We start from the raw sequence: 20687 nt of genomic DNA, 5'->3' as shown, positions 1-20687 counted from the left end.
AACCACAAATTATTCGAGGTTCTGATATTCGGACCTTGATAAATAACCCCCTTAGTATTGAGTTAAATATATGAGAAGTCTCCATGATTGTACACCCTGTGCCTTTCATATTTTACATATTTTATATTGGGGAAGTAGCAAGTTCAAGTACTTAAGTATAAAGAAATAAAAGTTAATTCAGAGATGGAAATAAAGACAAAGACTGGTCTAAAAGATTCTGATTGGAAGCCAAAGGAAGGTGGAAATATGAGCATGAAACAAACTTGATTAGGATAAGGATCATAAAGGATTTAGTCCAAAAATGATAAGTCTGGTTGTACGTACAACGCAGGAGGCATAGGAGCCCTCTGACAATAAAGATCCATCTCTCAAACATTGTTCCCTAAACTCCAGAGTATTATGAGTCCAAATATTTGCAGTTTGTAAGACTAGATTGGAGAAGACCAACCAAAGGTACCTTCATCCAAATCACATAAATGTAATGAGAAATATACAAAGCTACTTAAAAATATAGCAAAAATCTTGCTTTTATTTGTTGATAATTGAAAAGTGAACATTTCCCACAGACCCTACGTGTTTCATGCCATTACTGCACTTAGTCAAGCCCATGACTAAGTGCTATAATGGCCAGAAAAGTGTAGGACCTGTGGGAAATGTTCACATTTCAATTATGTGCTCTATTTTTGAGGCCCCATGGTTTCAATTATCAATTATGTGCTTTATTTTTAAAGGCCACGTGGTTTCTCGGAGTGCCTGGATCCCCCATACACAACTGCTTTCAGTCTGTTCTGCTCCCTAAGCTGAGGGTCTGGGGCAGGCAGGGGGTATGAGGCTGGTACAGGGACAGGTCTGATTAGGAATGAAGAAGGATGGTTCTCTAATTTGAGTTTTTTTTGTTCCCTAGTGAGATGTTGGGATTAAATTAAGCAAAAGGTTGAACATGGTGCTTAAGTGTCCTTTTTAACTGGTGTAACAGTCTACTATGCAGGTAATTTGTGTGACCCATCAACCAGAAGTTATAGCCTTCTTGTACCAAGGACTTCACCTTACAACAAGATCCTCTCTGTTGTGCTCAAGCAAGTTTATAGTTCCAGCCTTTACATATCTGCTCCATGCCTTTGATTTACAATAAATTTACTTATATTCAAGTCAACTGCAGATATTGTCTGGGCTCACAAGATTTAGTCTGCACCTCTAGCAGCATTGTAATGGACTCATAATTACATGTATGTCAGTTTATCTCCTGTTGCTTGTCTGGCCTCAGGCACCAGTTAATCAATAACCTTGCCTGGAGCATGTGCTGGTGACTGGATATTGTGATGAGGTACATCAAGGTTGGTGCGCACGTTGCAAGACACCCTAGAATTCCTGGCTCAATACAATAGTGAGGGGGTTCTGCTCTGCCATTAGGAATCAACATTTACCATTTACCACTTTTATGTCTAATGTTTTTCTCCAATCATCATTATACAGTTTGTTGATGCATCTGAGATGGGGGCCCCTGAGGTGGCAGTGCCGTTCGGACCTGGACAACCCAGTCCAACTCTCTACAGATATATAGAAAAATTGGGGTAACAGTCACACTGCTATAGTTTTAGGGTACCCAGGGCACAAATAAGCACTCACCCCAAATCTCCCTCTAACTGACCTTCAGACTGGGCCCCCTTAGCTCATAACAAGGTTACAGATATATAGAAACATTGGGGTGTCACCCTGCTATAGTTCCAGGGGTACCCAGGGTACAAATAAGCACTCACCCCAAATCTCCCTCTAACTGACCTTCAGACTGGGCCCCCTTAGCTCATAACAAGGTTATAGATATATAGAAACATTGGGGTAACAATCATCCTGCTATAGTTCCAGGGGTACCCAGGGCACAAATAAACACTCACCCCAAATCTCCCCCTAACTGGCCTTCAGACTGGGCCCCCTTAGCTCATAACAAGGTTACAGATATATAGAAACATTGGGGCGTCACACTGCTATAGTTCCAGGGGTACCCAGGGCACAAATAAGCACTCACCCCAAATCTCCCCCTAACTGGCCTTCAGGCTGGGAACCCTTAGCTCATAACAAGGTTACAGATATATAGAAACATTGGGGTAACAGTCACCCTGCTATAGTTCCAGGGGTACCCAAGACACAAATAAGCACTCACCCCAAATCTCCCCCTAACTGGCCTTCAGGCCGGGCCCCCTTAGCTCATAACAAGGTTACAGATATATAGAAACATTGCGGTAACAGTCACCCTGCTATAGTTCCAGGGGTACCCAGGGTACAAATAAACACTCACCCCAAATCTCCCACTAACTGACCTTCAGGCTGGGTCCCCTTAGCTCATAACAAGGTTACAGATATATAGAAACATTGGGGTGTCACCCTGCTATAGTTGCAGGGGTACCCAGGGTACAAATAAACACTCACCCCAAATCTCCCCCTAACTGACCTTCAGACTGGGCCCCCTTAGCTCATAACAAGGTTACAGATATATAGAAACATTGGGGTGTCACCCTGCTATAGTTGCAGGGGTACCCAGGGTACAAATAAACACTCACCCCAAATCTCCCCGTAACTGACCTTCAGACTGGGCCCCCTTAGCTCATAAGAAGGTTACAGATATATAGAAACATTGGGGTGTCACCCTGCTATAGTTCCAGGGGTACCCTGGGTACAAATAAGCACTCACCCCAAATCTCCCCTTCTGGCCCTTAGCTCATAACAAGGCATTGGGGTCACAGTCACCCTGCTATAGTTCCAGAGGTCCCAGAGTAGCAAATCTCACAGTTGCCCCAGATTTATCTCAACCAAAGATCAAGTGGAAGTAATAACAAGATTAAACTCCTTCCTGACTCCAAACAAGTTCACTGTTGAGCATTTGGTTCCAATGGATTTCTACCTAAAGTTCCAAGGAAACCTATCAGAGAAAAAACAAGATGAGAACATACCATTTGGGCTTCTTCCCACTTGTCTCTGTTTTCTTCTGACAGCAAGTTGCTGATGATCTGTACAAAATTCTTCAGGGAGAGAATAATCACAGTCAGGATTTGTAAGGCAATTAACATATGGACAGATTGGTACCTACATGAGTGCGGAGGTTTAGAAGAACATTTTGCTCTTTATCTAACTGCTCCCATCTTCTCATGTTGTTCAACACCTTCCTGCTTAGCTTTCACGCTATAGCAGATTTAACATTTAATATAAAGATAAATAAACACCGGTTCAGCAGTCTTGGCATGAAGATCTCTCCATATTTTATGTTCATGCTCTTCGTTTTTAGCTTAATTACCTCTTTAATAACCATTTGCTTTACTAGTGCCTACACCACATACGTATGTCTGCATCTTGGTGTCTTTTCAAACCTATTTATGGTCTGGTGAACTTGCAGAGGTATGGAGCCAGAGGTACACTATCTGAAAGTGATACCCCAGGAAGACACTACTGTGCTAAGCTCTAAAAGCTTTCTAGTAAACCATAAACCAACCAAGCAAGTTGAAGTCTTCTTCTCAAATCATGATGAGATGCCAATGTTTTGAGGGAATGTTTTAAATATCATGTTCTATCTGTAAAGTTTTTAGCAAGACTATAAGGAAATTGCTTACCCTTTGGGAATACTGTACCTCAGTACTTCACATTTGCCCAATGCTCACATAAATATCTCAGCTAGCTTGGAACAGTCTACAGAGAACTGGTCTATCAGTGTGGATAGATAGTGATGGGCGAATTTGCGAAAATTGCGAAAATTCGCGAAAAATTCGCGAAACGGCGCCGGCATCTAGTTTTTGACGCCGGCAAATTTTTTGCCGCGAATTTTCGCGGGCGTTTCGCGAATCGCGCAAATTCGCCGCGAATTTGCGCCTGGCGAATAAATTCGCCCATCACTATAGAATCATTTGATGGTTGATGAGAATATTTTTTGTTCTTATACATGTTTTTTAAATTTCCAGAGTGCATATTTCTGGTATGGGGTGTCATAGGCAAGAAATACAATTATATGAAAAACAAAAAAACCCTTCTGCAAGAACGGAATAAATACATTCAGCCTTTTTCAGCAGGATTCGGATTTGGCCGAATCCTTGTTCCTGGCCGAACCAAATCCAAACTTTGCATTTGCAAATTAGGATTCAGATTCAGTTCAGCATTCGGCAAAATCTTTCATAAAGGATTCGGGGATTCGGCCAAATCCCAAATAGTGGATTTGGTGCATCCCTAGTGCATAAAATCCCATCTACCCCACACAGAAATTCAGCCTTGATACCCGATTTGACACCAATCTTTCCTTATTGCCCATGATGTGCCTATAACATATGTTTCCAACATTAGAGTGATAAGACTTAAGAATAATGACCATGTCTAAAGAGGCCATGAACTTGCAAGTGTGCTGGTAGGAATAGCAACATGGTGGCTGAGGGGCTGCCACCAGACCACATCTGTTGCCCTTTTAACCGTTATTCAAAAGAAGGCTACAAAGAAAGGGTCTATGTTAGTGTCTTTGGTGATGTAGTTAGCTTGGTTGGGTGCACATAATATGTCTCTCCCATAACATTCATTCCTGTAACTCTACAGTAGGGCTCAGCCGTGGGATTCCTCACCTAAACTCAATTTGACTTACCCTCTCTAAACTAAGCTTTGTCCTTAAAGCATATAGTGCACCAACTGCACAGATTCAATGACATTTATAACAAAAACCCATTCATCTGATTTACCTGTATGTCGCCACTAGTCGGACTGTGATAAGCACGGCGAAATATTTCCGTAATGTTCCTCAAAGAGTCAACGGTGGACCAGACATCTCCACTGTAGCTGGATCCTTCCTGTGTTACATCCACTAGATGCTGAATTACTCCGGATACTCCTTCTCCAACGAGGCCCCGCTGTGCTTTAGCAAGGTGCTCCCTTATCTGCAAGGAATGTAACAGGGAAAGTCTATGAGTAAGTGCCCCAACAGGCACGAAATGTGTTAGGCCCTTGGGGATTCTTGGAAATCTTAAACCACATTTTCATGTTGCAATTGAAATCATTTCCCCTTATCTCTATTTTTCTAGTTGGGCTGCTGTACATTCAGTTTGGCGCCTTTATATCTGGCATCCTGCACTGCTCAACGTTTTTCTGACGCAGTCTTTTGTATTGCGCTTGCCCTTGAGATAGGGAGAGAGATGCTCAACAGCAGAGGTCTTCAGACTTGCCCAGTCTCCCTTTGGAACTTTAAAGGGATTGTGTCATGATTTTTATGGTTTAGTTTTTATTTCTAAATGACACTGTTTACACTGCAAATAATTCACTCTACTGTGTCAAATTTTAGTCCTGAACCAGCAAGTGTATTTATTTTAGTTGTAATATTGGTGTGTAGGTGCATCGCAGGTCATTTTGCCTGGTCATGTGATTTTAGAAAGAGCCAGCACTTTAGGATGGAACTGCTTTCTGGCAGCATGTTGTTTCTCCTACTCAATGTAACTGAATGTGTCTCAGTGGGACCTGATTTTTACTATTGAGTGCTGTTCTTAGATCTACCAGGGAGCTCTTATCTGGTTACCTTCTCATTGTTCTGCTGATGGGCTGCTGGGGGGAGGAGGGGGTGAAATTTACCTATACAGGTATTGGACCTATTATCCGGAATCATCGGGACCTGGGGCTTTCCGGATAAAGGGTATTACCGTAATTTGGATCTTCACACCTTTAGACTACTAGAAAATCATATAAACATTAAATAAACCCAATAGGCTGGTTCTTCTCCCAATAAGGATTGATTATATCTTAGTTGGGATCAAGTACAAGCAACTGTTCTCTTACTACAGAGAAAAAGGAAATCATTTTTAAAATTTTGGATTATTTGATTATAATGGAGTCTATGGGAGACGGCCTGTCCGTAATTCGGAACTTTCTGAATAACGTGTTTCCGGATAACGGATCCCATACCTGTACTAGATATCACTCTAACTTGCAGTACAGCAGTAAAGAGTGACTGAAGTTTATCAGAGCACAAGTCACATGACTGGAGGCACCCGGGAAACTGACAATATGTCTAGCCCAGAGGTCCCCGACCTTTTTTTACCCGTGAGCCACATTCAAATGTGAAAAGAGTTGGAGAGCAACACAAGCATAAAATAGTCCCTTGGGTGCCAAATAAGGGCTGTGGTGGCTATTTGGTTGCCCCTATGTGGACTAGCAGCCTACAAGAGGCTGTATTTGGTACTATACTTAGTTTTTATGCAATTAAAACTTGCTTCCAAGCTTGGAATTCAAAAATAAGCATCTGCTTTGAGGACACAGAGAGCAACTTCCAAGGGGTTGGAGAGCAACATGTTACTCGCGAGCTACTGGTTGGGGATCACTGGTCTAGCCTAATGTCAAATTTCAAAATTAAATACAAAAAAATATTTTTAAATGTCTCTTTTTAAAAACTGTCTCTTTTTAAAAACAGATTTGAGTGCAGAATTCTGCTGGAGCAGCACTATTAAGTAATGCATTTTGGGAAAAAAAATGTTTTCCCATGACATTGCCAAGACTTTTTGGCCTTCGTTTTATCCCTCTACCACCAACCAACAACAACTATGGTCCAACAGTCCTCAGTATATTGCAGACATCAAGACCCATTTATAAAGGCAACTTCAAGTACAAAGCTCTAAAAATGGTGCAAAATGATACACAACTAGCTCCTTAGGCGTGCAATTCACTGGCTCCAACTCATTTGTATCCGTAGGGACATACAACTACGGGAACCTTGGAATTACCAGTGTTGCACTTTCAACTTTACATTGGCAGAGCAGGCTGAATGGATGTGTTGATGCTATGCGCAATCGCTAAGGAGCTAGTAATGTATCATTCTACACCATTTTCAGAGCTTGCCCATGACAGTATCCCTTTAAGGCATTTCCAAGACTTTTTGTCCTCCTACCACCACCAACAACTATGGTCCAACAGTCCTCAGTAGATTGTAGACTTCAAGGCCCATTTATAAAGGCAACTTCAAGTACAAAGCTCTGAAAATGGTGCAACATGATACACAACTAGCTCTGTAGAGCTTATGCATAGAATCTACACATCCATTCAGCCTGCTCTGCCAATGCAAAGTTCAGAGTGTAAGGATGGTCATTTCAGGAAAATTTCTTTCCAGAAAAGATAGTTCTTTCAAAACACAGATGTAACTCAGTTGTCAGATATTCACATAGAAACAATAGAATTCTACCTTTATCTGACGATTCAGCTCTAACAGTGGCCATTGTTTGGTTGCCTTCAAAGGCGCCCGATCAAAATTTTCCACCTGGGCAGATCGATGAGCTGACCAACATCCAAGCCTTCTGCTGATATCAGTCAGCTCATATCCCACCATACACGCACCGAATATCATACGGAAATTAATTTTGTACGATATTATCGGTGCGTCTATGGTCTATACAAAACCACTAAGGGTGTTTGCCTTTCAGAGTGCAGCTGCAACATCTCAACAGACACAAAAACCATCTCTGTGTTTATTCCTCTTCACCAGTTCAGACACTCAGATTAAAAAATGCACAAGTGCTCCCCAATGCTTCACGTTAACACCCTATTTAAGAGCTTAAATCCCATTTTGGACAAGTGCTACAAGGAGGTACATTGTGAGCTGAGTGGGATTCAGGGGGGAACATGAGAGCGGCTTGCTGTGCAGATAATAATAACACAAATCACAATCTATATGCTCCAGGCCGTTCCCCAGAAGACTTTGTGCCGGGGAAAAAAATCTTTAAAGATACCGGCGACTTCCATTATTAAAATCTGAACGAGCCCAATGTTTCGGAGGACAGAAACAAATCAGATGAAGCAACGAAATTAGTAAAATGCCAAGCGTCTTCTCTTACCATCTGCTGAATATTGCGGTAGTCAAGGGAAACACATTTGATGTATGTCGGGGGCTCCCAGTAAGCGTCGCCTTCGTCATCTAAAATGCAGGTTCGGAGAATAAGCCCTGCAAGGAACAAATAGGGCATCAGAATTATGGGCAATGAGTGTTGAATCTGTATCTTTCAGTTCTGCATCAGCTTCAACTCTTTCTATGATACTCCCCATCCAACCCCATGGAACGTGTCTACAAAGAGTCCTGCAAATACGCAAGTGCGGCCCTTTTGTGCGCTCACAATCGACTCCGCGTCAGGTGTCAGAGACGACTTTCTTCTGCTGAAAGGGATAAGTAAATAGATTGCTCTTTGTTCAGCCGCAGCTTTCACTTCCACATCAGGAAAGATCACACTGTTTATATATTGCCCATGGATTTTTTTTTTTTTAAAAAATGCCATTTTGTTGAAAATTAAAAAGGTTGAAAATTGGATTTAGACAATCAAACTCTCAAAAAGATCCCTATGTGTCTATATATATATATATATATATATATATATATATATATATATATATATATATATATATATATATATATATATATATTTATATTTGTATTTATTGTAGCTCCCACCCCCTCCAACTATAGTCAGGTGATCCCACTGGTGTCTAATAAAAGGGCAGCCAAGTTTGGGAGTTTTACTTTGAAAGCAGCAAGTAAGTTGCAGGTAAAACGCATTCGTCCCTTTTATAAAATGTATAATGAAACCATAGAATTCTTAATGAATCAAATGAAAATTGAGCATAGGACTGGCCAGATATGGGATGACTTTGACGTAGTTGTTCAGCTTAAATATATTGCAATATATGGACAAACAATCCCTGTGTTGTTTAAAGGGTAAGGCATTTTTCAGTAGCAGTATGCACAAAATGTCTCTGTCTTAAATATATTGATAATGGGTTGAGTGCAGAGGAATCTTGTATTTGTCTATATATATATATATATATATATATATATATATATATATATATATATATATATATATATATATATATATATATATATATATATATATATATATATATTTATATACACACAGGACCAAGGACAGCACTGCTAGGATTTAAAGAACTGACAAACAATAAAGTGAATGCACAAAAAGAAAGGTTTATTACTGAGTAATAAAAGTGTTGCCCTTGACCCTAAGTATTTGTTTTTGTACTAGCACCCAGGTTTTACTGCTGCATGTGGTGTGCAGTTGTGCACCCTTTGGACTATAATATAGTGCTACCAATCCCTATTTCTGTAGGGAAATGAGAGAGAGCAGACAGTAACCCTTCCAACACTTTCCTCTTGTCTCTATATATTAGGTACCTATCTAGTGCTACCAATCCCTATTTCTGTAGGGAAATGAGAGAGAGCAGACAGTAACCCTTCCAACACTTTCCTCTTGTCTCTATATATTAGGTACCTATCTAGTGTTACCAATCCCTATTTCTGTAGGGAAATGAGAGAGAGCAGACAGTAACCCTTCCAACACTTTCCTCTTGTCTCTATATATTAGGTACCTATCTAGTGCTACCAATCCCTATTTCTGTAGGGAAATGAGAGAGAGCAGACAGTAACCCTTCCAACACTTTCCTCTTGTCTCTATATATTAGGTACCTATCTAGTGTTACCAATCCCTATTTCTGTAGGGAAATGAGAGAGAGCAGACAGTAACCCTTCCAACACTTTCCTCTTGTCTCTATATATTAGGTACCTATCTAGTGTTACCAATCCCTATTTCTGTAGGGAAATGAGAGAGAGCAGACAGTAACCCTTCCAACACTTTCCTCTTGTCTCTATATATTAGGTACCTATCTAGTGTTACCAATCCCTATTTCTGTAGGGAAATGAGAGAGAGCAGACAGTAACCCTTCCAACACTTTCCTCTTGTCTCTATATATTAGGTACCTATCTAGTGTTACCAATCCCTATTTCTGTAGGGAAATGAGAGAGAGCAGACAGTAACCCTTCCAACACTTTCCTCTTGTCTCTATATATTAGGTACCTATCTAGTGCTACCAATCCCTATTTCTGTAGGGAAATGAGAGAGAGCAGACAGTAACCCTTCCAACACTTTCCTCTTGTCTCTATATATTAGGTACCTATCTAGTGTAACCAGTCCCTATTTCTGTAGGGAAATGAGAGAGAGCAGACATTAACCCTTCCAACACTCTCCTCTTGTCTCTATATATTAGGTACCTATCTAGTGTTACCAATCCCTATTTCTGTAGGGAAATGAGAGAGAGCAGACAGTAAGCCTTCCAACACTTTCCTCTTGTCTCTATATATTAGGTACCTATCTAGTGTTACCAATCCCTATTTCTGTAGGGAAATGAGAGAGAGCAGACAGTAACCCTTCCAACACTTTCCTCTTGTCTCTATATATTAGGTACCTATCTAGTGTTACCAATCCCTATTTCTGTAGGGAAATGAGAGAGAGCAGACAGTAACCCTTCCAACACTTTCCTCTTCTGTCTGTCTCTATATATTAGGTACCTTTTAAGTGCTGCATCTTAAAAAATTAGCAGTTCTAATGATTTCCCATGAACCCTAAGTTAAACTTGGCAGCAGCAGCCCAGAGCCCACTGAGCATGTGCAGTGCCACTGACACACACAAAATGCAATATCCAAGATGGGGAGCTGCTGGGGACAACTTTAAAGACCTTGATCATTACTGTTATAGGGCTGCTGTACCTCTGGGCTGGGACAGTACATTCAATATATAAAATACAAATTATGCCACCAGATTCTTATTTAGAAAAAAATGAGAATTTGCATGAATATAACTTTATTGACTTGCACATACTAACAAGGAGCAATACAGTAAACACATATTAATAGTATATATTTCAAGCTCTGTACTGAAAGGGAATGAATTTAGAAAGGCATAGCTGTGCCTTGATTTTACCGGTAGAATTCCGAGGACATCGGAGCGTGGCCATCTCTCCTGCCGGGGTTTCTTGCCAAGTGACAGAAGCAGAAGTTTCCTCAGGGCAAATCTCATGCGGTTCTGAAAAAAAGAAACATTGATATCTCTTGTTAAAGGTCATATCTGTTTACCACTGCGTTTTCTTTGAAGAATTCTGGCATCTCGCTGTTGTCTAGGAGTAATGTAGGAGTCATGATTAACGGATTATTGGCAAAGATCTTGCCCAGAAGGAAGATACAAAGAAAACAGAAAGGTGGGATAACGCCAGATTGTGTCATCTGCTCGTGATAAACCATGTCTGGGAACCTAAGAAATAAAAATATCACTTTCTGTGGGGATAATTAAGACATTTGATTTGTTTAAGCATGGGACACAGCAATAACTGAATTCAGACAGTAGAAGAACCATCTTGTAGGGCAAAATTGACTCTAAGTCGCCCCTTATTTCTAAAAAGAACTATTGAAACCTAGTGTGCATGCTTAGAGAAACTTTCAAGAATTACGTCATACTGAATTTGCCAATCATTTTGATGTAAACTTGGCTTAGACATAGGTGTTAGAGGGCCTCCGCTTCACCCAATCATTTGGCTTTCTTTTCTAATACCATGTCAAGGCCTCTTTCCTATATAAGAAGACATGAAGGAAAAGAACAAAATATAATGATGATAAAAGAATATGGGAAAATAAAGATGGAACTGGAAAGGATCAGAGAGTGGGTAAAAGGTAAATGGAAAGAAGAAGAGTGAAGAAATGAAATTATATCAGATGAAGGCAAAAAAACAGGAGAATGAAGAAAGAATTCTGAATGGTGGGTTCCATGATCTTATGTCTTTTGTTTGGCACTTGATACCCTAACCGGATTCAATCTGGTTCATATTACATCTGGGTAATTAGGGAACAGCCCACCTGCCTCTACTGAGGCTGAAAACCCTCTATAAGGAAAATGGCCAATGGATGCATTGGTTGCTTATTTTGCACACATTTCTACTAAATGAGAATCTACATTTCTGCGGCCGAACCCAACTGTCACAGAAAAATGCCCACCAACAACCAAAGGCAACAAGTTGGTCAGTATTACAGGTATGACATCCGTTATCCGTAATCCCATTATCCCATAGACTCCATTTTATCCAAATAATCCAAATTTCTTAAAATGATTTCATTTTTCTCTGTATTAAAAAAAAAACAGTAGTTTGCACGTGATCCCAACTAATTAATACTTACTGGAAGCAAATCCATTATATTGGGTTTGTTTAATGTTTATATGATTTTTTAGTAGACTTAAGGCATGAAGATGCAACTTATGGAAAGATTCATTATGTGGAAAGCCCAAGGTCCCAAACATTCTGGATAACAGGTCCCATTCTTGTACTTTAGATGAATAGTGGGGTCCCACAAAGTCTGTGCCACCTCAAGGCCAAACACAACTAGAAGCTAATTAATGGACAACTTTATGAGTTTATTTCCAAGCAGCTGCTCAGTAAACCAACTCCCCAAAATGTTACAAATTCATACATTAGTTGGTGGCATTTCTTGGCATCTTTAGCCCCTACTGAGCAGTTCCCTAAGTTTAATAAGCTCAGTCCTATGATAACTGTTAAAATTTGATGCTTTGGTTGCTGGCATGGCTTACTGCTTGCAAAAAATATGTGTTCTGAAGGTAGATTGCCCATTTTAATAACCCCCTGAATTTCACTTATGTTGGTTGTATGAAGTGGAAACTCTCTATTAGTTGCCATTGAACAACAAACAAAGGCAACACCTTGAACCATGTAATTGTTACTTTCCCCAGATAAACACAAGGATGCAATTAGCATTTAATACATTGATGCTAAGCTCATAAGTAAGAAGCACTCTCATTTCTCCGCTCTCCCGTAATTAATTGGACTCAGAATCTCAGATCTATTGTTCTGTCTCCCTTGTAATCTGAATTAGAAAATAAAGGCATTATCCCTTGTATTAAAACCTATTAAAGGAGAAGACATTGTTACTTGTTTTCTTGTAATATGGCCAAGCTGATTAAACTCATTATCAAGATTATAATTATGTCATTAAAGCAGTCACTGAGACCGCTATCTCGGTACTTTTATTAGAAAGGTGATTCCTCATATTAACCACATTGGACCTTAATTGCACGCATATCGCCACCTGGTTCCAGCCTAATGCCGTCATTTCAATATAGATTTCTACACATCAGTGACAGAGAACTTAAGATAAAAGGTGATGAAGTGATTCATTTGATTTAGGGGAGGAAAATAGGTTCTCAGAGCTAGCAGCATTATGCTTTATATCTGTCTATGGTGCATGATGTACTGGGAGAATTTTGCTCTATATAAGTTTATCAGCTATTGGGTTGCTTCAGGGAGGTCTGTGGGTGTATTTAAAAGAAGTGCCCCGTCTTTATTAAACCCAGATATACCCAATACATAACAATTTAGATGTTACCTGGACACTTTTTTTCATTACATGGCTTGGATTCTTCCATGGATCCTGGGCAAGGTTCCCCTCCATAAAAGGGGCCATAACATGTACGTTCCCTTTTCTGTATGCCTCCTCCACAGGTGCTGGTGCACGCTGCCCACGACCCCCAATTCTGCCAATTTCCATCAACTGAAAGAGGAGAGAGATGTTTAGGTTGACATTGGTTTGTGGATCAGGTTACATGTTTCCAGTTGGCTCCTCCTGTCAATTTTGTAATCAGTCAGCAATTCCCTGATGATGGCACTCACCCATTAATAAATCAGTACAAGTCATTTTCGTCTAAATATTCTGGATAGTGGGTCCAATGATCCTAAATCCCCAGGTTGTTCGGTAATTTTTACCGCTTGATAGTGAACCACAAACATACTTGACTCTACAGAGTCTGATAAACCTCTCTATGGGCAATGGATGGATGGGTTCTCTATTCTGAGCACATCACGCCTTCCTATTAAATGACAATCTACATTTGTGTAGCCAAACCTGTAACAGTTGTTGAAGAACCACACCTGACACCTAATGACAACCAAGGGTAATAAATTGGCCAGTATTACTTTATATGAATTGCCAGGCCCCATAAACTCTATGCTGTCCCAAGGCCAAACATTTTCTCATATTCTAAAAAACAAAGCAACGCTGATATTATACATTCATAGGCTAGGTTTGGTTTGAAAGTTCTTATGCCTTTGCCTTTGCCTGGTTACACATTGGTGTTGTTGTGCTTAACGTGCTTGTGTCGAATAGCTTGGGTCCAGTAAGTATGGGAAGAAGATGTTGGCATTTTCTCCTACTTTGAATCTCAGAATATTACATTTTTTAAGCCAATGTAGTATGATCCATGGCAAGAATCTCATAGTAAAAATGATGTACCTGGACACTGTGTTAAAAAGCAGTCTCTTGTGTCAGACCATTGGCCATAACATTCAGATCCACCATAGGATGGTCCATTGCACTCCCGAGTCCTTTTCTGAGTACCATTGGAACAAGACGCAGAACAAGCACTCCAGCTTGACCAATCATTCCAGTTTCCATCCACTAGAGATAAATCTAAGGAGATCATATGATTGAAAGGGCACACAAATCAATGCCATTTGTATTGATTTATTTAGAGATGTCACGATTAGAACATTGAACTGTGCTGCACCATTTTCTCCTATAACTCATCTAATGATACAGCTGTGATCTTAGTAATGTCTTGTTCATTTAAACATCTGAATATAAGGGCATGTTAATTATTATAAAGTAACTGTTCTTTACCTGGGCATGAGGCGATGTTACAGAACTTGGTTTGCTTTTCTGGTCCATCACAGTTGTTGCCACCAAACTGAGGAGGGGTACAAGTTCGAGTTCTTTCCCTGAACCCCCGGCCACATGTAGACGAACAAAGGCTCCAGGGTGACCATTCAGCCCATATTCCATCCACTGTTTGGAAAGAAAAAAGAAAATACATATGTAAAAATCTACCTCTCCAGTCTACAAATGGACCTCTCATAAATATATATACATCTTTTAAATTTAGGTTAAGCTGACCCCTGGTTTTATAGGAGAAAGGATGTGGTTCTGTGTCAAATACTTCAGTTAAAGAGATTAATTAATTAATTATAAGTATGATATAGACATTGAAATCTGATGGAGACAATAAAACACAAGATATTTTGTTCACCTGGCCTCCATGTTTTGTACAACCTAAAATATAACACCAATTACAAAGCTGCTGTAAGTACTTTCAGGTGCAACCCACTAAAGTCAATTTAAAGGTCAACCCTTTATCCTTCAGTCCTTCAAATGGATAGAAAACAGGGAAGAGTAATATCTATTTATTTTTAGAACCATCAACAATCTCTCCTACTGCTTCATATGTGTTTAAAGGATTTAAAAGAAAAACCGTATGGGAGGAGGACGACCCCTGAATGGTTATTGGGATGATCAGTCAGTAGCTAAAAAGGTGCAGAAAAGCAGAGGTAAGATAAGGCAACAAAAGTCACTTCAGCGCTACGTAGAGTTTTCCCATAGTTGTATATTCAGGCGATTACAGATCGTTACCTCTGCATTGATTTAAGCGCAGTCCCATGTGTCATTAGTGCATAAATGGCTCAAAATAACCTAAATACCTTTTGGCATGAAGGTGGGTGAATCTGTATTTCACACCCCACCTTGACTTTCCTCATGGTTGATTGGTACATTAATGCCTTACAGAGGTCATTCTTGGCACTGGCAGCCCATCAGGGGCAGTAGGAAAAAGGTTTATTTTGCATTTCATCTAACCAGACCTTTCTGTGAGCCGCGCGACAGACTTCAGATAACTGAGTTGTTTTTTTGTTTTTTAGCAAAATGAGACAGAAAAGCACTTTAGAAGTGGCCAGGGATGAGAGCGTCATTATGTCACTTTAGGGCAATTTTGTCAGTTATTTAGGAACACTACAGAGAGCAGCTGAAGTTCTAAGTTTGACAGCTGCTGAGCAAAAAGTGTAAATATATTTTAAAAAGAAACACAAAAAATTAAAAAATAAGGACAAATTGCCTTAGAGTTCTGGTGTCTGCATCAAACTAAAAGTTGATATTAAGGTGAGGTACACATGAATAGAATTGAGTTCCATTGCCCTACCATGCTGATGCTCTGCTTGGCTTCAGGTTAGTATAGCCCTTGCTTTAACTTGTTATGGATTGGTCGAGCTTTGGAAAGTTCTAATGAGTAGTTGGCTACAGTTTGCTATAGATCTTTAGATGTTCACATAGGCCAAGGTTGGTCTAGTCTTGTGAACAGCCTAACGCTCTAACTGGTTACAGGTCAGTCTAGTCATGTGAACATTCTGATTGTCCAAGGTTGATGTAGTCATTTGAATATCATAATGCTCTCACTGGTTACAAGTTGTTCTAGTTACTGATAGGTTGCTCTACCATGTGGAAGTTTGAATGTTCTAATACGTTACAGGTCATTCTGTCCAACCAACCAACATCCTCATTGGTTACAGATAGGTCTTGCCTTACAAATATTCTACTGCTCTAATTGCCTCTAGGTTTGTGTTATCTTTCCCTCATTGAAGTTGAGGACACAGCAAGAAAACACTGCCCCTGCTGGAACTTTGTTGATTATTAAAGCCAATGGGGTTCTGGCAGAGGCAGTTGGCTGGCAAAAATATTACCGACCGTGTCCATAGACTAAACCAAGTCATAGCACAACTGATTATCTGCAAGGCCCAGCCCCTGGGGGTTCACTGACTAAAGATTCTGTTATTTGATTCCTATTGAATAGTGTTAATTAATACCCAATGGCTGGGACATGGCATGAGCTCAATGTCTTCTATTTCTGTCCATTTATTAATTACAGAGTGATCTTTGGGATTAATATTGATAATATTCCTGTGCTTTGGCCAATTAGAGGATCAAGCGAGAAAATAAACTGTGGAATTTGTGCTTGGGGAGGTGCAGCTTAAGCTCCATATTAAGGAGTCTGCATTGTAAAATGGCAAACCTTCCACCGAGCCATCCCACATTGACCGGTCTGCCGCTGTAATGTCGCCATGGCAACCAGCCTCGGAAACGGCTATAAAAATACAGACCTTGCGATAGCTCTGTGCCACACGAAGTTAAGCCAGTAAGGAGTAAATGACTGGCTTATTAAATATTCACAATATTCATATATTTATTGCTTATGCTACTTAATGCAAAGCGGAGTTGCCCTCATAATTAGGGGATTGAATGGAATTTCCGAGTTTTATAACAGACCACAGGCAGCTTCTCCATGGCAGCCCAATGTGAAAGGAAAGCGGAAACGAAAGGGTGGAATAGGAGAGTATGCGAAAATTGGGACAATCTCTATTGCCCTCTACATTCACAGCCATTTTATTGTGCACAGTAGGTCCCATCATGAAACACGTGGGATATTTTTAACTTCCATGATGAAGGTTCTGGCCATAGAACCATAATAACAAAGTTGGACTCATAGAAAAGTTAACATGACCAGAGGTGGATTTGGGTTTGAACCACCATCAAACACTCTGCTTCCCTCTGCTACCAAGTGTCTGTAAAAGCTCTCCGTTGGATCAATAGGCTTCTCAATGCTTGATAAATCCAAGTCTCTGAGCCTTTGTTTTATTTCCTGCGCTACCGATTGGCCACACAGAAATCCTGTCGACAGGAAAAATAATATCTCTTCTCTTAAAGAGGGTAAGGGATGAAAGAACCGGGCCTTTGTTTATTTAAAATCCAATTAGTCACCAGAGCTGAATCAAAAGACAATAAAAAAAAGCCTTTAGTGGCCATAACAAAATGATTCTTGAATGTCATTGAGTCAGAAAAACCATGTCCAAAATTCGAATTTGTAGAAATTATTCTTAGGATGAAAAACAGAAGCCAATGAGGATTTTTCTAAAGCAATTTGAAGGCTTCATTTAGGATGATTTTCAGTGGAATTTTTCATGGAGCTCAATTTATTTATCATAAAGTATTCGGCAGAAGAACTTATGTATTTCATGTTAGATTTCCATTGCCTTTGTCATAGCCTGCACCGATGGAGAATAAATAAAGGTGGCCATACACGGGCCGATAAAAGCTGCCGACAGACCGAGTCTGCAGCTTATTGGCCCGTGTATGGGGGCCCCCGACGGGCTTCCCCGATCGAGATCTGGCCGAAAGTCGGCCAGATCTCGATCAAATGGGATTAAAAATCCCGTCGGATCGCGGCCACATCTGTTCGTTGATGCGGTCCCGCGATCCGACCGCCCGTTTGCGAACGCTAGGATCCGATCGTTGGGCCCTAGGGCCCACGATCGGATCAGCCCGATATTGCCCACCTCAAGGTGGGCATATCGGAGGGAGATCCGCGACATCGCCAAAAGAGCGGATCTCTCCATGTATGGGGACCTTAAGGCACCAGAGATTTTATTGCAGGATCCCCTTATATATTCATCCCTCTTATGCACCATTATAAACAACCACTACTGGGCCAGCCTTTCTATGTTACTGAGATCCTACATTGCCTTAATGGTCACACTCTCTGGATTCTCCTTCTCCATGAAGGATTAACTTCTCTTATTCATATGAAGGGTATCATAAGCCTACAAATTTTTACAATCACAGAACAAGGACAATAGGGAGTAACCACAATAAAGATCCTGAAAGACACATAACACCTAATACCAAGTAACAAATACAGACCCTAAAGAACACTTTTGAACACTTTTGACGAGGAAAAAAATGCACCATTGATATTACCATCGATAGCCCCTAAAAGTCAAGAAAGAAAAAGGAACCCCAATACTGATCCTGAAGGACACTTAACACTTTGATGAGGTAGAACATGCACCATGAGCACTATAATTAGTTCACAATCTTTCAGCCAGTCTTCTTGGAGCTAACGTGATGATATCCAGTCACGCACCTCGATACCCACCTTACTGAATTGATCTGACTCCTTTATAGACCATTAGTAGATGTCACTTACTCAGAAATATATTCAATTACTAGTGTTTTGTTTCTGAAACTGGCTGATATTACACAACATTTCATATTTATTTTGCTTCTTATTCTAGCTAGAGTATCCCATTAAAACCAGGAGGCACATTGTGGGGTCAGAAGATCAGATCAACCAGTCAAAAATAAAAGTCTCCAATTTGTGCATTTTCCCTTCCAGTGAATATATCAGTGTCGGAAGCACTTTAACAAGCCCCCAGCAAGGGTTTTACAAGAATCATCATCTTTCACCGGGAAGAAGCAAACAGCATGCACCCCCGCTGTGACATCCCTCTGGAGACATCTAGATAAACGAAGCCATGAGATCCACATGAAACCAGTAGAAAGAGAGAGCGGAGGAGGAAAATGATTTAACCTTGACTATCCATAGACCTCATATAAACTGCTTATAACTGCTGGCTTTTTTTTTTCCTTTTAATAAAGGTCAACCAGGACTGTTCAACATATATCAAATAGATATTTCCTTGATGGATGACCACCTGAATGACACATTAGGTATGTGTCCCTTGTGAGATCACAAAACGAAGGTCACAAAACTTGAAGGAAAAAGGAGTCACTTTCCCATTTCACTAGATGTTATATTGTATCATGAGTAACATGAATGATGACCAGGGAACCCCCCAAAATACTGTGTAACAGAGAATAATGAGCTTAAGTGTAACTGGCTATGGGGGTAAATAGTTAGACCCATAACTAAGCAGAATAGGAAAGAATATATTGTTCAAGGTGGGAAGGGGATTGGAGGTGTATCCGCTCCTTGTAGATGTCTTGCTTGCTATGTTTAATTAATGGGTGGTAGATATTGTATACTGTTATTTGATGTTTTGTACAAATTATGCCATTTGTTCTATGGCATTGATCATGTGAATTTTTCTACATAAAAGTAAAACAAAATTTTTTTTTATACCACTCGTGTTCTCTAAATTGTATTTTTTTTGAGTGTGCGAACCTATAGACAAATTACTAACTATAGTAACCAACCAATCATGTTTATGTTTATAAGCAAATATTTTATTGGTTTTTAGAGGTTCCTGCTTGTGTCGCCATGGATAGGGAATGCAACTTGAGGATGTTTTTTAACCCTGCAATGAAAACAATAAATGCACAGTGCAGCCCCATGATCCATGGAAGGGAACCTGCATGGCAGATATTCATTGGTTTTAATTATCATTTTAATATATTAACTGCTCCTTGTTAGTCATTAGTCTTTAATGATACAACTCCTGCTCTCACCATACATGCACCCCATCTTACTGTTCTGACTCCTGACCGAGAGAGAGATGGATGGATAGAGAGAGAGAGAGAGAGAGAGAGAGAGAGAGAGAGAGAGAGAGGATCGATGGATAGAGAGAGAGCGCACAAGAGAGAGGATAGATAGAGAGAGAGAGAGAGAGAGAGAGAGAGAGAGTGTGAGAGAGAGAGAGAGAGAGAGAGAGAGAGAGAGAGAGAGAGAGAGAGAGAGAGAGAGAGAGAGGATCGATGGATAGAGAGAGAGGATTGATGGATAGAGAGAGAGAGAGAGAGAGAGAGAGAGAGAGAATGATAAAGATAGATAGATAGATGATAGATAGAGAGACAGAGAGATAATGGAGAGATAGACAATAGAGAGAGGGAAATAGACTGATCACTGAGTTACCTGGACAGGCAGAGTTATTACATTGCTTGTGCTCCTTGAGTGGGCCGCTGCAGTGAGTACTGTATGAGGAGGAGACGCAGAATCTGGTTCTGGATTTGAGTCCCTCTCCGCAGGTAGCGGAACAAATGCTCCAAGGAGACCATTCCTCTGCCGCTGGGTCACCTGTTGGGATGAGGGGAAACAAAGCTGTTGCACTGTAATAAAAGCAGGTAAAATATACAATACAACATGTCACAGTCAGGCGCATCTTGACACTATCTATATCTCGCTTCTGTTCTTAGCAGTGCCAGTAGCAGCATCACAGTAAGGGCAGCCCAA

General features: G+C 40.3%; 1 protein-coding gene across 6 annotated transcripts in view; it reads right to left on the bottom strand.

Moving 5' to 3' along the window:
- Nucleotides 1–20687, bottom strand: part of LOC108695463 (adhesion G protein-coupled receptor B1) — a 317736-nt gene that overhangs the window by 114072 nt on the left and 182977 nt on the right. For 5 of the 6 annotated variants that reach the window (XM_041568042.1, XM_041568041.1, XM_041568044.1 and 2 more), the window contains exons 5-12: nt 20370–20555; nt 14519–14683; nt 14132–14308; nt 13229–13393; nt 10764–10865; nt 7833–7939; nt 4704–4898; nt 2946–3014 (exon numbers count right to left, since the gene is read on the bottom strand). In XM_041568042.1, coding sequence (XP_041423976.1) covers nt 2946–3014; nt 4704–4898; nt 7833–7939; nt 10764–10865; nt 13229–13393; nt 14132–14308; nt 14519–14683; nt 20370–20555 — 1166 coding nt within the window. The remainder of the gene's footprint in view (nt 1–2945; nt 3015–4703; nt 4899–7832; nt 7940–10763; nt 10866–13228; nt 13394–14131; nt 14309–14518; nt 14684–20369; nt 20556–20687) is intronic. The other variant, XM_041568043.1, reaches the window with a different exon arrangement.

This window comes from Xenopus laevis, chromosome 6S, assembly GCF_017654675.1.
Source record: "Xenopus laevis strain J_2021 chromosome 6S, Xenopus_laevis_v10.1, whole genome shotgun sequence".
Lineage (NCBI taxonomy): Eukaryota > Metazoa > Chordata > Amphibia > Anura > Pipidae > Xenopus > Xenopus laevis.
Note: the sequence above shows the minus strand (reverse complement) of the source record. Positions and strands in the feature narration are given on the sequence as shown.